Source organism: Chiloscyllium plagiosum, unplaced genomic scaffold (assembly GCF_037043375.1).
Source record: "Chiloscyllium plagiosum isolate Xiang-an unplaced genomic scaffold, Cpla_swu_hap1 HiC_scaffold_11, whole genome shotgun sequence".
NCBI classification, from domain to species: Eukaryota; Metazoa; Chordata; class Chondrichthyes; order Orectolobiformes; family Hemiscylliidae; genus Chiloscyllium; species Chiloscyllium plagiosum.
The window spans coordinates 73,465,304-73,479,987 of NW_028270149.1; the positions used below are offsets into that span (position 1 = coordinate 73,465,304).

General features: G+C 43.9%; 1 protein-coding gene across 1 annotated transcript; it reads left to right on the forward strand.

Moving 5' to 3' along the window:
- The first annotated feature begins 871 nt into the window (after window positions 1-871).
- On the forward strand, window positions 872-7,183 carry LOC122557476 (uncharacterized). Its single transcript, XM_043705233.2, has 2 exons — window positions 872-980; window positions 4,747-7,183. Exons 1-2 carry the CDS (start codon window positions 931-933, stop codon window positions 5,444-5,446), a joined length of 750 nt encoding a protein of 249 aa, XP_043561168.2. The 5' UTR covers window positions 872-930; the 3' UTR covers window positions 5,447-7,183.
- The last annotated feature ends 7,501 nt before the right edge of the window (window positions 7,184-14,684 follow it).

The following is a 14,684-nucleotide window of genomic DNA, read 5'->3' on the forward strand; positions in this document are numbered from 1 at the left end:
ATGCATAGAACATAAGAGCAGAGTGGTTATACTGAAGCTATATAAAACACTAGTTAGGCCATGCTGCATATAGTCTGGCCACCACATTACAAAAAGTATATAATTGCACTAGAGATGGTACAGAGGGGGGGAGGGGGGAACAGTACAGATGCAATGGGCTGATGGGCCTTCTTGGTGCGCTGTAACAAATCAAGGATTCTGAATTCCATCTAATTTGACACTGAATTCACTAACACTCTGATGAAGAGTCATCTAGACTCAAAACATCAACTTGCTCTCCGTCCGTGGATACTGCCTGACCTGTTGTGATCTCCAGCATTGGTTGTTTTCACACTAGTTTATTCTTCTTTCTCAGTCCTTGCACAATTAATGTTGTTGCCTTTCAATCTGATTCAGGGAGAAGATACACAAAGTCATTTGTTCTTATCACCTGTGTGCCAGATAATGTCACTTTGACTGCAAGCTGTTACCAGCTCGAGCCTTCAGTAACTTCCCATACAAAAATAATCTAAAACCTAAGTGACTCACGCCAGGAACAATAAACTATCAGATCCCCCTCCAGAGCCAGTCCTGTCCTGATGCTTTTGTTGTTTCTCCTTTTAAAATGAAATGAAGTATTTCCCTAGATTTAGCCACTTTCTGAGCCAACAGCCTGAAGCCAACTTGACGATGCTTTTCTTCCTTAACTTCAGACAGCTAAAAAAAAACAAGAGCAACTGCCAATTGTTTTGCCGGTATAAAAATACTTGGAGGGCTGGATTGGTGAAGAATGTAGTAAGTCAGCCAATATTCAATTGTTTTGCAAGAGGAAGGGTTGGTAACCATAGCATGAGCTGATGACATCAGTACTTGCTTACAGCAGATGACAAATATATAAAAGTGAATGTCAGAAAATCTTTCACATATGCTGAAAATCTCTGCTATGAAGGAATGGATCACCTAAAAAAGCTTTGTGAAACATGCTCCCAACAACAGAAAGTGTAAGTGTTCAACATTTTCTCCTCTTACTAGCATTGTCTTAGCTCTGTTTTCTCAATTTATGCTGACACTTTTTAGACCCCACACTTGTTTTGCAATAATATTTTTTAAAATTAGATGATTATTGTATTATGTTTCAGAGAAAACTCAAATCAATCATTTTGCGCAAAATCCAAAGTTACCAGTATCATTACAATTTCACTCAAATTCTTAAAGTGACTCAAATGTGCTGGAATTTGTTATCAGCTCATGAACTAGTCTAAATGGTAGAGAAAGTGAATTACAGCAATTACATTTCTGTTTTGGCAAAGTCTGGAAGTCATCAGAAATTGAGGGGTTTATCTGTGAGTTAAAGTGCAAGTGTATGTGCCTGTAGATGAGTGTGAATGTCTGTACGAGTGTGAGTGTGCATTTGAGAGAATGCCCATAAATATGTTTGAGAGAGCGTGTCAAAGGGCTAGAGAATGTGAAGGAGCACGTGAGAGAATGAAAATATTTAATAGTGCGCACGGGATAGCCTGTGGGAGTGTGTGCCCATGTGACAAAGAATGTTTGGGCTCATGAGAGAGTGTGTGTGTGTGTGTCAGAGACAGACAGAGAGAGAGAGACAGAGAGGGAGAGACCAGGAATCTGTCAGGATGATGGGTGTGTCTCTAGCTTTCACAGGATGGAGAGGTAACCCCATCAGTTCCATGGTAGAGGCCCAGCAGAACTGAATGCCTTCCCCAAAGGGAAGGCGCTGAGGCCCCAGTGCTGGAAGTCTCACCCACTGAACCACTGGCCAATTACTGGCTAGGAAGGTTTCATGGCAGCAACACTAATGGTTGGTGGGCAACACAACCATTAGAGAGGCAATGCACCCACAAGAGACCAAGGACTATCCGTAGACCAGACCGAAGATAAGTGAAGGAAAATTGGGGAATCACAAGACAGGGATGATGTGACAGAGTCAGCAGGAGGGGGTGGAAGCAAGGACAGGGGCATAGCTTTCAGTGACCACCTGACTGCCTGATGCTGCGTCCTTGGATCAAGCACTGAGTGCCTCAAAGCATGGGAAGAAAGGGCTGCTTGCAAATTTATCAGAGCAGTGATAGAAAACATACGTACTCCATCCCCATATGCCAAATGCTGTGACATCTCTCTCCCTGGCAGACATGCACAATAACTAAGCTTCCTACAGCCAGTTGTAAAACCTATCTTATGCCAATTTACAGTCACCCATGGCCTGAAAGTGAATACTGCTATGTTGATTAGGGGTAGGGTTAGAGCAGGCAGACTGAAATTGTTAGCATCACCCTCATGATGAGACACTGCACTTGCCATAGTAATTGATCATACATATACTTTCATTACTCAGTTAGCTATTATATACAAGACAACCAGACATTTTATCCATTAGATTACTAGACATGGGAGCAAATGTTTTCAGCTGTTCCAAGACAAAAATTCATTTAAAGAAGTAAGTGGAGATTCCACCAATGTTTGGGGGGGGGGGGGGGGGGGGGGGTTGGGGGGGAAGAGGGCCTCAATCTTACACAAATACAATCGTGCTTATTTCAGTTAAGAAATAAATTTTTGTTTGGCTATCAAGGTGAGCATCTGACTTGTGATTACTTAATTGCATGACTAGGTTATTAACTTTAAAGTCTTTCACATTATTGGATTATTCAGGCACTTATTCAACTATTTTCTTTCTTAACTTTAATTATTAACAGTAAATGGGATATGGCACTTTTCCCATCACAGCTCCACTGATTATCGCTCTACAAGATTCATGGAAAATCCTACAACCAGTTTTGTATTACATTTCAAATGTAAAAAATAAAGTTATTTCTGATCAAACTCCAATGAAAACAGATATGTATAGTAATTGTACTACGTCTCCTGCAGAGTTAAGGGAAAAACAGAGGAATGTTAAAAATAATGTTACATTTCCAACTGTGGGAGTACAGTCAACCTTCATTATAATCTAGAGAGCTTTGGCTGGCTTGGCTTCCTACTTGTACCACGAACATTGTTAAAAGCTCAAAAAAGGATATTCGCAAGATACTGATCTTAATGAAACTATGTTTTTACCAGCTTTACTGAATCCAGGTCCATTACTAACCAGGAACGTAAGAGTAAAGAGCTTTTTTGTAAACATTAATGATGTAAAATATTGTTGTCCATCATTCCGTCCAGTCTTCATTTTCCAATATGTGCACAAAAAAACTGCATGTTCAACCAGACATCCCTTCATAACAGAATGTAGAAAACATGCTGTCAATTTGCATGCAGTAAATTCCCATGTCTGCAATGTGTATTGACCAGAAGACTCATGTTAATTACAAGGGATTGAGGCAAAACATTGGCCTTACCTTCTGCAAAATAATAGTGGGTTCTTTTATCTCTACACGAGGGAACACATAGGATCTTGTGAGCGTGTCTCACTGCAAGGTCAGCACATCCGACCATGCACTGGGGTATCAGCCTACACTTTGTTCTCTGCCGTAAGAACTGAACCCATAAAACTCTGACTCAGATGTGACTGATGTGGCCAATGCAAATATAAGATAGGCTGGCTATGACAGAGGAGATTAAGTAGAGTCGTAGAGATGTACAGCATGGAAACAGATCCTTCGGTCCAACTCATCCATGCCGACCTGATATTCTAATCTAATCTAGTCCCACTTGGCCCTTATCTCTGTAAACCCTTCCTATTTATGCACCCATCCAGATGCCTTTTAAATGTTATAATTATACTAGCCTCCACCACTTCTGGCAGCTCATTCCATACATACAACACCCTCTCATGAAAATGTTGCCCCTTAAATTTTTCCCTCTCACTCTAAACCTATGCCCTCTAGTTCTGGACTCCCCCACACCAGGGAAAAGACCTTGTCTATTTACCCTATCCATGCCCCTCATGATTTTATTAACCTCTATGAGATCACCCCTCAGCCTCCGCGCTCCAGGGAAAACACCCCAACCTATTCAGACTTGCCCTGGCAACATCCTTGTAAGTATTTTCTGAACTCCTTCAAGTTTCACAACATCCTTCCTGTAGGAGGGAGACCAGAATTGTACACAATATTCCAAAAGTGGCCTGTACAGCCGCAACATGACCTCCCAACCCTTGTACTCAATGCTCTGACCAATAAAGGAAAAACACTGTCTTCCCTATCCTATCTACCTGTGATTCTACTTTCAAGGAACTATGAACCTGCACTCCAAGTTCTCTTTGTTCAGCAACACTCCCCAGGACCTTACCATTAAGTGTGTAAGTCCTGCTCTGATTTGCCTCGCCAAAATACAGCACCTCACATTTACCTAAATTAAACTCCACCTGCCACTCCTCAGTTCATTGGCCCATCTGATCAAGATCCTGTTGTACTCTGAGGCAACCTTCTTCACTGTCCACTACACCTCCAATTTGGTGTCATCTGCAAACTTACTGACTGTACCTCCTTAATAGTTTGATCATATTGAAGCTAATGGCTTCAAGAATGATACAACAGTTCCTGCAGGACCAATTTCTTTATCAAAATACATATAATTTCACCTAGTTAATTACATTATGCAAATCTCCTTGTCTCTTCATAAACGTTGAGAAAGAGTTTTAAAACTAACCCTGTAAGCTGGTGCAAGTGTGAGTGACATTGAAATGCAGAACAGGGGAAAGGAGTTGCCTCAAGAAAAATATTGTCATCAAGTTTAGGATGTTTAAAAGGGGTTTACTTCAATCAAAAGTCTCTTTGACAAGCAGTTAACTTATTTTCTTGCCCACAGGACATCTGTACAGTCAAAGGACCCTCAGCATACAGATTACCTGCATGTCCTGAAGAGATACTTGGTTGTGAAATACATACAGTATATGATCCTGCCTTCTACAAATATTGTGGTATTGGTTGCAGGAGCCATTGGAACACTTCACATCTCAGTCTTGCTCTTATCTCAGACTGTGTCTAAGAAGAGCACAGCAGTCTTCATTTCGCATTTGGCAGCGGCAGATGCAGTGCTGGTGCCTGCCATCCTGCTCGAAATGTGCCACCAAGTGGTTGATATCAAATTTGCATCAGATGGCTTCATCCGTGGCCTAATTCACAATCTCCTGGTGATGAACATCAACGTCAGTTCTTTAATGTTAAGTTGTATCAGCCTGGAGGCTTTCCTCATAACTCAATTCCCTGTGCAATCTCGTTACATAAGGACTGTAAGGCAAGCTAGAAGGACTAGTGTACTTGTCTGGATTACTGTGCTCATAGAATGTGTTATTTCACAAACTGAATACATAGCTGCTGCGGAATCCAAGGAATTCTGTCTATCAGCGTTGTTCCAGTATTTTCTGCTGATAGCTCCTGCTGTTAGAGGACTGTTTGATAATCTGCTCATCTGTTTCAGGTTCATGAATGTCTTCTTCTACTACAAAGTTTATACAACTAAGTCTTATTCCAGGCACCTATCAATTAGAACAGGCCACTGTTCTTAACATACAAGATTGCCTTGAAGAATTCCTTTTTTAACAATATAATTGATCTTTTACTTAGATAGGCAGACAGGCAATGAGATATTTATTAAGTATTTATTATTTACCAAATGAACAAGGAACAAGAGTAGGCCAGAATCCAGAGCCTACCCCATCATTCAATAAGATTATGACCTCAACTCTATATTCCTGCACACTCCTGATAGTCATTCCTCCCTTTAGTAAGCTACAATTTACCTCTGCCCTAAAAATACTTAAAAATTCTGCATCCAGAAGGGAATTCCAAAGATACACATTCCTCGGACAGGAATTTTTGAATGGGTAATTCTTTATTTTTCAGCTACGATACTTAGTTTTAAATTCTTCCACAAGAGGACACATCCTTTCAACATCCACCCAGTCAAGTGGGCGGCACGGTGGCACAGTGGTTAGCACTGCTGCCTCACAGCGCCAGAGACCTGGGTTCAATTCCCGCCTCAGGCGACTGACTGTGTGGAGTTTGCACATTCTCCCCGTGTCTGCGTGGGTTTCCTCCGGGTCCTCCGGTTTCCTCCCACAGTCCAAAGATATGCGGGTCAGGTGAATTGGCCATGCTAAATTGCCCGTAGTGTTAGGTTAAAGGGGTAATTGTAGGGGTATGGATGGGTTGTGCTTCGGCCAGTCGGTGTGGACTTGTTGGGCCGAAGGGCCTGTTTCCACACTGTAAGTAATCTAATCTAATCTAAGTTTCTGCAGGATCTTATATGTTTCAACTGAATCATCTTTAATTCATCTGAACTCCAGAGGATGCAGCCCTAACCTCATAGCAGTCTGCTCATTTCAGGGATTAGTCTAGTAAACCTCCTCTGAACTGCTTGCTAAGTATTAACACCCTTCATTAGTACTGTACACACAATACCAGATGTGATCTCACCAAAGCACTGTATCACGGAAGCATAAAACACCTCCCCATCCACCTCCCCCCTCACAACAAAACATAACATTCAAGCAACTTTCCTGATAACTTGATGACGTGCCTCTGAAAATGATAACGCAGATCCTTCTGACTGCAGATACTTTGCCAAGTAATGTCTCATTTTACAGTGAGGCAGCCTCCCATGACTTCATTGCTGAATCAGCCAATAAGGAATGTGAGGGGAAACTTGCCAACACTGTGCGTCTGTGCAAACCCAACCTATGGAAAGCTGGGTGGGTTAAGTCTATGCCTGGAAGCACTTTTCCCGAGCTCACACACTGAGATGCAGCGATAATTTAGCTTAACACAGCCTGCTGTAAATTGGGATAAGATCCGAAATTCTTCTATAAGCAACCACCGGGTCAAAAAGAATGCTGTAGATTCCGATCGCTGTCAGTCTCACAAGTTTTGAAGCCGGAGCGGAAATTACAGGAGGGTTTGCACATAAGTGGAGTCAGTTACAGCTGCACCAATGAGTCACAGCTGGTCTGGCAATTCCAACTTCTTTTTGAAATTACCCAAATTTTAGATTAATCCCTTCAGCATGATGACAAATAGGTTACACTCGATGATGCATTAAAATGTTAACGTGTGCATTCATACATAAAATACTGTGTACCAGGATGGACCATGAAATAATAATGATCAGTTTTATTTTCCCGGGAGCTTTGATGTCTGTGCAAGCTTTCAGTTTACAAGCAATTGTGGATTATGTGCTATCGGCTACAGAAGTCATTGTAAATACTTCAATAACTAAGGGAAATGAATTTTTTGTGATTCTGTAATGTTTTGTGCGTGTTTCCTTGCTTTCTTAGTACCCATCATTTACATTTCTAATCTCGGCCTGGCCCCACTGCTGTTTGTTAATAAGCTTTCAGAAGTAACAGTGACTTGGCTGGAATTGGTGGCACAGGGCAATAGCCGAAGTTATCTGTTCCTTCGTTGAGACATTTCCTTCACAGGTTCTCTGCATGTAGAGAAAGTATACAAAACACGCGAGAAGGCTCGGGTTCTGAGAGAGAAGGTTAACTATCTCACTGTTTAGATTTGATTCCCTGCAGTGTGGAAACAGACCCTTCAGCCCAACAAGTCCACAATGACCGTCCGAAGGGTATCCCACCCAGACCCATTCCCTACACTTAAACGCCTGATGTACCTAGCCAACATTCCTGAACATTATGGGCAATTTAACATGGCCAATTCACCTGACTTGCACATTGAACATCCACAGAACATAGAACATTACAGCGCATTACAGGCCCTTCAGCCCTCAATGTTGTGCCAACCTGTGGAACCAATCTGATCTTTGGACTTGTGAGAGAAAGCCCACGTGGACACGGGGAGAATGTACAAATTCCACACAGACAGTTCCCCGAGGCTGGAATCAAACCCAGGTCCTTGGCACTGTGCTGCCCACTGAGCTGCTGTGCCATCTCAGGTAGACAATGATGCTGTTTGTAAGGAGTAGACTAAAACTGAAGAAACAAATGGGAAACAATTAGAATTGGTGAGTGAAACAGGAACCAAAACTCATTCAATCAACTATTGTACAGGACAGCAGGAAATATTGCAATTACTCACCGATATATGCACACATCATTACTGTTTCACAAGGGATGGGCTGGGTTCTCTTAATTCCCCCTTTGGGCTCAGCAAGTGTCAACTAGCTAGGAAAAGCCAACAACTGGGGCCTATTGTTACCAGCTACCTGCTTAACAATGGTTTCAGGTATTGCTCAGAAATCATTTTCAGTTTTGGCTCTGGGCAATTTGAGCAGATTCTGTTAGACAGAGAAAAACAAAGGTCATACTATATTGAGGTCACACACAAATGATTCTTGAAGTGGGGGAGACAGTGTGGTATTAGGAGGGTGGTGGGAAAGGGGAGAGTGAAATGAGAGCCGACCATTTTGGGTTGAAGTCACACACCAGTCCAGATCGTAGCTCAGGATTGGTGAGACAAATTTTGACCCAGTTCAGACAAAAAAAGTACACCCTCACCACCCTTCAATTTTTCTGTGTGATCCACCAAAAGAAGATTTTTCAGGATGGACTCAGTGCAGCAAATTACAGGAGGAGCTGTCCAGATAAACCACAGTTTATGTGCAAAAGTGTGGCACAGGAAAAGCACAGCAGGTCAGGCAGTATCTGAGGAGCAGGATATGTCTTTCCTGATGAAGAGCTTAAGCTCGAAACATCGACTCTCCTGCTCCTCGGAAGCTGCCTGACCTGCTGTGCTTTTCCTGTGCCACACTTTTGACTCTGATCTTCAGCATCTGAAGTCCTCACTTTCTCTTCAGATAAACCACGGGGCAGCCATATAGGGCAGCAACAGGCCTATTCTGGTAAGTACAGAGTTCAAATGTCTCAAAGCATCCTTGAAAAGTACTATTGTGATCCCAGCTGGTGGGAACACTGGCCAAGTCAGATTCCAGAGTAGCTGAAGGACCAGGTCCTGAATGACCATGGGCTATCGTGAGAAATCTGGACGAATTGTGAGAGGAGACCAGCGGAGCTTTTCTCCATGTCAGGAGCAACTGGCTGCATTTTCCAGTACATTTCTGGAGTAGAGGCAAAATTCTTACTCAGTCGCAGTGAGATGCCTATTAAGGGAAGTTATTTGCTTGTCGCAAGCCTCATTAACTGCACATCTTTCTTCATTAATACGCAGCCTCCCTATAATGTCACCCACCATCAGAAAACGGGATGATGAGCATTCTCCAACACAGAATTCTGAGCAGGTACCTGGAGAGTCCAGCTCACCACTTGCCCCTCTGGATTGCTACCTGAAACACTATTGTCCCAGGGCAAACTCCAGTGCTTCAGCTGCACACTGTCCACATCCATAGATTGTGCTAGCCTCTCCATACCCTAATGACACAATTCCAGTGTACATGAACAATAATGCTGCATCCAGTGCTGCTCTTTAGATCATGCAGGCCACTGTGCATGCAGGGATAGGCTACATCCTCAGAGCTCCTCACTCGTTTCTTTATTACTCACTCAGTGCACCACCTACCACCTTACTGCATCCCCACCATGCATTGCCCTTTTGCTCTTTACCCCCTCAGAGATTAAAGGCTCATAGTACGATCACATTGTCTTATTTGGTACTGACATGAACTCAGGCAGCTTCTCATGGTACCAGTCACCAACCAAGGGGCTGGACATCTTGTTATATGGCACAGTGCTATGTCAATCTCATACCTGCACCATATGCCAACAACAAGCACAAAGCCACATTTTAAAACCTCAGTGGAGCTGTCCTTACTGATGTCCATGGAGGAACCTGTTAGTACTGGGATCCCAGCAGAATAAGCTGAAAATGTGTTGCTGGAAAAGCGCAGCAGGTCAGGCAGCATCCAAGGATCAGGAGAATCGACGTTTCGGGCATAAGCCCTTCTTCAGGAATGAGGAAAGTGTGTCCAGCAGGCTAAGATAAAAGGTAGGGAGCCTTTTATCTAAAGGCAGGCTCCCTACCTTTTATCTTAGCCTGCTGGACACAGTTTCCTCATTCCTGAAGAAGGGCTTATGCCCGAAACGTCGATTCTCCTGTTCCTTGGATGCTGCCTGACCTGCTGTGCTTTTCCAGCAACACATTTTCAGCTCTGATCTCCAGCATCTGCAGCCCTCACTTTCTCCTCCCAGCAGAATAAGTCCAGAGTAACGTCCAATGTCAGTCCAGGGTCTTGGGCACTGTCAGACCTTCAGTCAGAACATTCACGGTCAGGGCGTATGCACCTGATCATTCCAGGGAATGGGTCACAGTCATGGATCCAATTCAGCCAGTTCCAGGGTCAAAGAATCACAGAGTGTTACAGTGCAAAAGGAGACCATTAGTCTTCTCATATCAGCACTGGCTCTTTAATTGAGCTTCATTACCTTGTGCCAGTCTCCTGCTTTCTCCCTCATAACCGTGCACACTATTTTTATCCAAATAATTATGCAGTGCCCACCTGAATGCTTCAGTAGAGCCTGCCTCTATTCCATACCCTATCTACTCACTGAGCAGTAAAACTATTCCTCACATCAGCCAGGTTTCTTTCGCACATCCCTCTAAACCTGTGCCCTCTTGTTTTTGTTCCTTTTGAGCGGGAGCAATTTTCTTTCTTATCAACTTTATGCAGCCCGCTCATGATTTTGAAAACCTTTATCAAATCTCCTCACAGCCTTCTTCTCTCCAAAAAAGAACAGTTCCAACATTTTCAATCAATCCACATAACTGAAGTTCCTCATCACCATAAACTGCTTCTGCACTCTCTCCAATGTATTCACATCCTCCCTACAGTTAATAAGATGTATGGGTAATGGGAACACAGCTGGGGAGTTGTACAGATATCACTGAGGCGTCCAGTCGCACACTCAGGGCTGTCCAACTAAGTTGCTCAAGGCGATCCATCCACGAAATGTCAGGACAGGAGGGTTTTATGCTGCAGGAGGGAGGCTGGGATTTAATAGTGGGGATTGGAGGCAGAATGCTGGGATACAGAGAGGATTATGTCAGTAGGTGGGAGAAACTGAATCTAGATTTTGGTGCGATGATAGACCGCAGGGGCTGGTCATGTGAGATAGGATATTCATTGATGTAAGTGGCTCCCTGGTGTCTAGGGGTGACACTAAGCTACGTGGTGTGATATGTTCACCTCATGTGCCTTGGGCTGAGGGTAAATGTGAACTGGCTAACAGATTCAGTGTGGAGTTGAGTAGGTGGAACACCTGTGCATTGACAAAGTCTTGATAGTGTTCGGCGAGGAACAGCCCAGGACTCATGATCTGAGGAGCAGCTGCTGTGAATCAGAAGTGAGCATTAGGAATGAAAAGGGTTATGACCAGACCCGGAATGAGGGGGGGTAAATGCTGTCCTACACGAGGGTACAGAGACCCTTCAAAAGACATCATCAGTAGGACATGCACATTGGTACTGTTCAACTCCATGACCTGAACCCTCCTGACCATTTCGTGCAGGGTCATGGCTGAATTCCACTAGTGACAGAGAGGCAACATCTATGTACATGGACCAATGGAGGTGAGTTACCAATATTGTGGGCACTATTGAGTCACTAATTGCCTGCGCATGGTGTAGCAACAGTTCACTTCACAACTCAGTCTTTGGAACATCATCGAGGGATAAAGATTCTAGCTTCAGTACCTTCAACTTTGCATTGACAGCTACACAGAGACAGAGTCAGAACTGAACATACATATTTCCAAATTTCAGAACTCATTTGGAGTTGAATTATTACCATGCCACCAATATGCCCGCTCCCTTGCTCTACCTCATTTGTGTCTTGGATTCCCAGGGGCTGAGCAGCAGGAAGGGTGAAGATGGAGTCCCAAGTGGACTCTGAGGGAGACCTGCCCATGATTTCTCATCGAGCTCAGTGTCTGCTGGCACTACTCTGTCTCTTAGTGAGGAAGAAGAATAAGGTCAAGGTCCCTCAGTGGCTTGTTACCCTATTGTGTGCTGCACACCAATGGCTGGAGCGATGGGGTGCAGGCCTGTCCTCATGTCCATCAGATTCTGAGTTTGCAGTACCTGGCTGTCCGTGGCAGCTACCAACCTGTCCACAGAAGCAGCCACTGCTGAAAAAGCTGGAAAAGCGCAGCAGGTCAGGCAGCATCCAGGGAACAGGAGAATCGACGTTTCGGGCATAAGCCCTTCTTCAGGAGCAGCCAGATGATTGCAAGCTTGAGGTAGCAGGACCTCTGTAATATTGCTGCAGCCTTGTAGCCATTGGCATCATATTGCTGCCTGTTGCTCCTGAGTAGACTTGCGCACTTGTACTAAGAGCCCAATTGCTGACACCATGGGGTCCCCTCTGGCCTGGAGCTCACCAGGCTGCCTGGTCTGAACTGGCACATTACTTCCTCAACCATCTGCAGACACATGGCAGTGAAATGTCCACCAGTTGGTGCTCCCAACTCAAATCTAGAGAAACTACCTGCTGAATTGTCAGAATCAGGGCTGCTCGGGGTAGTGGGGGGGTGCGGAAGTGATGGTGGTGTTGGGGCTACTGGTAGTGGGGGATTGAGTACAGGCGGTGGTCTCTGACGTCTCCTTTCAGTTTAGGATTTTGGGCTAGTGTTGTCTGCCTGAGTGGTGGACTAATGTGGTACTTACAAAATATAAAAAAAAGAGAAAGGGTTAAAGGCTGTGTCAGGTGAATAATTCATTGACAGTAGTGTTAAATGTGAGAACAGCACTACAATAGACAATGATTCTTATTTGATTACTGCAACATGTACGTCTCTGCATTTCCACAGAACCTGTCCCACTCTTTGCCAATGAGGACAAATATCCTCCTCTCAGAGGGGTGGGGCGCTGAACTTTGGCCTCCCCTTCCAAATGACCCTTTTGGCTCCATACTGAGCCAATTTCTCCTGAATCGTGAGATGACATGAGGTGGCACAGCTGATAGTGCTGGTGCACATGAGATGGAGTCCTGAATGAGTGGGTAAACAGTGCAGAAGACCTTTTCCGTAGCTGATGTTCATTGGTGGGATATGCGAAAACCAACAAGTGTGGCTGTGCCAGGTGAGGGCACAGGACAATTGTGGCAGGGGCAGAGTTGTGTTGCATGGCCTTGTGAGGGACGAGATGTTTGAATAATATTGTGGCTGTGTGAATTGAAATAATAGCATCCTGCATCAACAAGGTCAAGATGTCAATTATAGAAATGGGTTTAAAAGAGTTAAATGCATTCAGAAATCACTTCCCAGTTATTATCGGCCTTTCTGTTAATTCCATGCTGCATGGAGGATAAAAATATCAGTTTCATCCTCAAATGACAATTATATTATTCCTTGGCTCAATAAGCATTTGAACCATACATATCACGGCCTGCATATTATTCCATATCCCTTCCCTGAGGAGCTCTCTTCTCATTGCCCTGTCACACTGAGAGAGCCTGACAGCTCACAGGCCACAACAATGAAGGAAAACAATGGCACATGTATGCAAACACATCCAATATGCTCCCCTGTCCTTGCCACCCAAACTCCCTCTCCCCCTCTCTCATGGAAGGAAGAAAAATCCAAGTTGTGTAGCTTGTGTCACATGGATGACCACAGGAGCACAGAGCCTATGATTTCTTGAGAGAATTAGGAAGATGAATGTTCTCATTGGTTCCACCTTGGCTCCTTCCCAGCTGAGCTCTTCCAGTGTAAATAGCATGGCTAATGTGGCGATCATGCCTCCATCATGCACCTCTCATCTTTCCACACTTCTTCCCTCCGTGAAGACACTCTCTGAGCCTTTTGTTCAATGCCTTTTTAAACGATCAGACTGCTGATAACTTCATGCAGACAGAAAGAATACCTCTGAATTTGCAACAATCCCTCCTCCAATTGCCAACGCCCACTGTTATTAAACCTGCTGACAAGAGCGGTGCTATTGTTGTCTCACAAGCGAACCTCTACCTCACACTAAACTAATGCAAATACTCTGACACCTCATTCACCATAGCCCTGCCCTCAGATTTCATGGCATTGCTTTGCAGACCATCACTGACCTCAACAATTCTTTATATCTTCCCTTTTTTCTCTGCTCGTTCAATTTCTTCTGACCAAGATTCATGACACTTCTGATGACATTTACTCACAGTTTCTTATTCTATGTCACCGTTTAAACCAATACATCTGAAATGCCTTCCCGTGTGGTCAACTGGGGACCACCCTCCAAGGTCATCGCAGCCCTTATAATTTCCAGCCAATTTCTCACACTTTTGCTGGCCCTTCATGTAATGTATCATCCTCTGCTTCTAGCAGCACAGTCTGACCTCCAAACACATGTCCCTTTCGCTTTTCAAAGTGGCATCATGAGGCAACCATTCCCTGCCCCACAGCCTGAGTCAATCTAATATCACCTCGATCATCTACCTCCCTTCCCTACCCATGATGTTCGTTCTAAAGTCAAAATCTGAATTCATCCCAGCTGTTAGTTCAGAATAAAAGACGTCCCAATTACATTAGCCTTAGCTACTTTAGCCTGAATTTACCACCAGCTTCTTAGAGGAGTCAAATAAAATTAAAGGGATATAATTAAAAGAAGCTTTGGAGTGAGCAATATGCATCAACTCATCACTTTGCAACATTTAACTTCCCTCATTTTTTATTAACATTGTGAAACATTCTTCCTTTTTTGTGTCAACTTCCATTCTCAATTATCTAAAAATCTTGCAGAATGATGTTGGTTTTAAAGTTCTCAATTTATATTCAACTTCCTTCAGGTTTAATTGGCAGCACTGGCTTTCGGAGCGCCACTCCTTCATCAGGTGGTTGTGGAGGG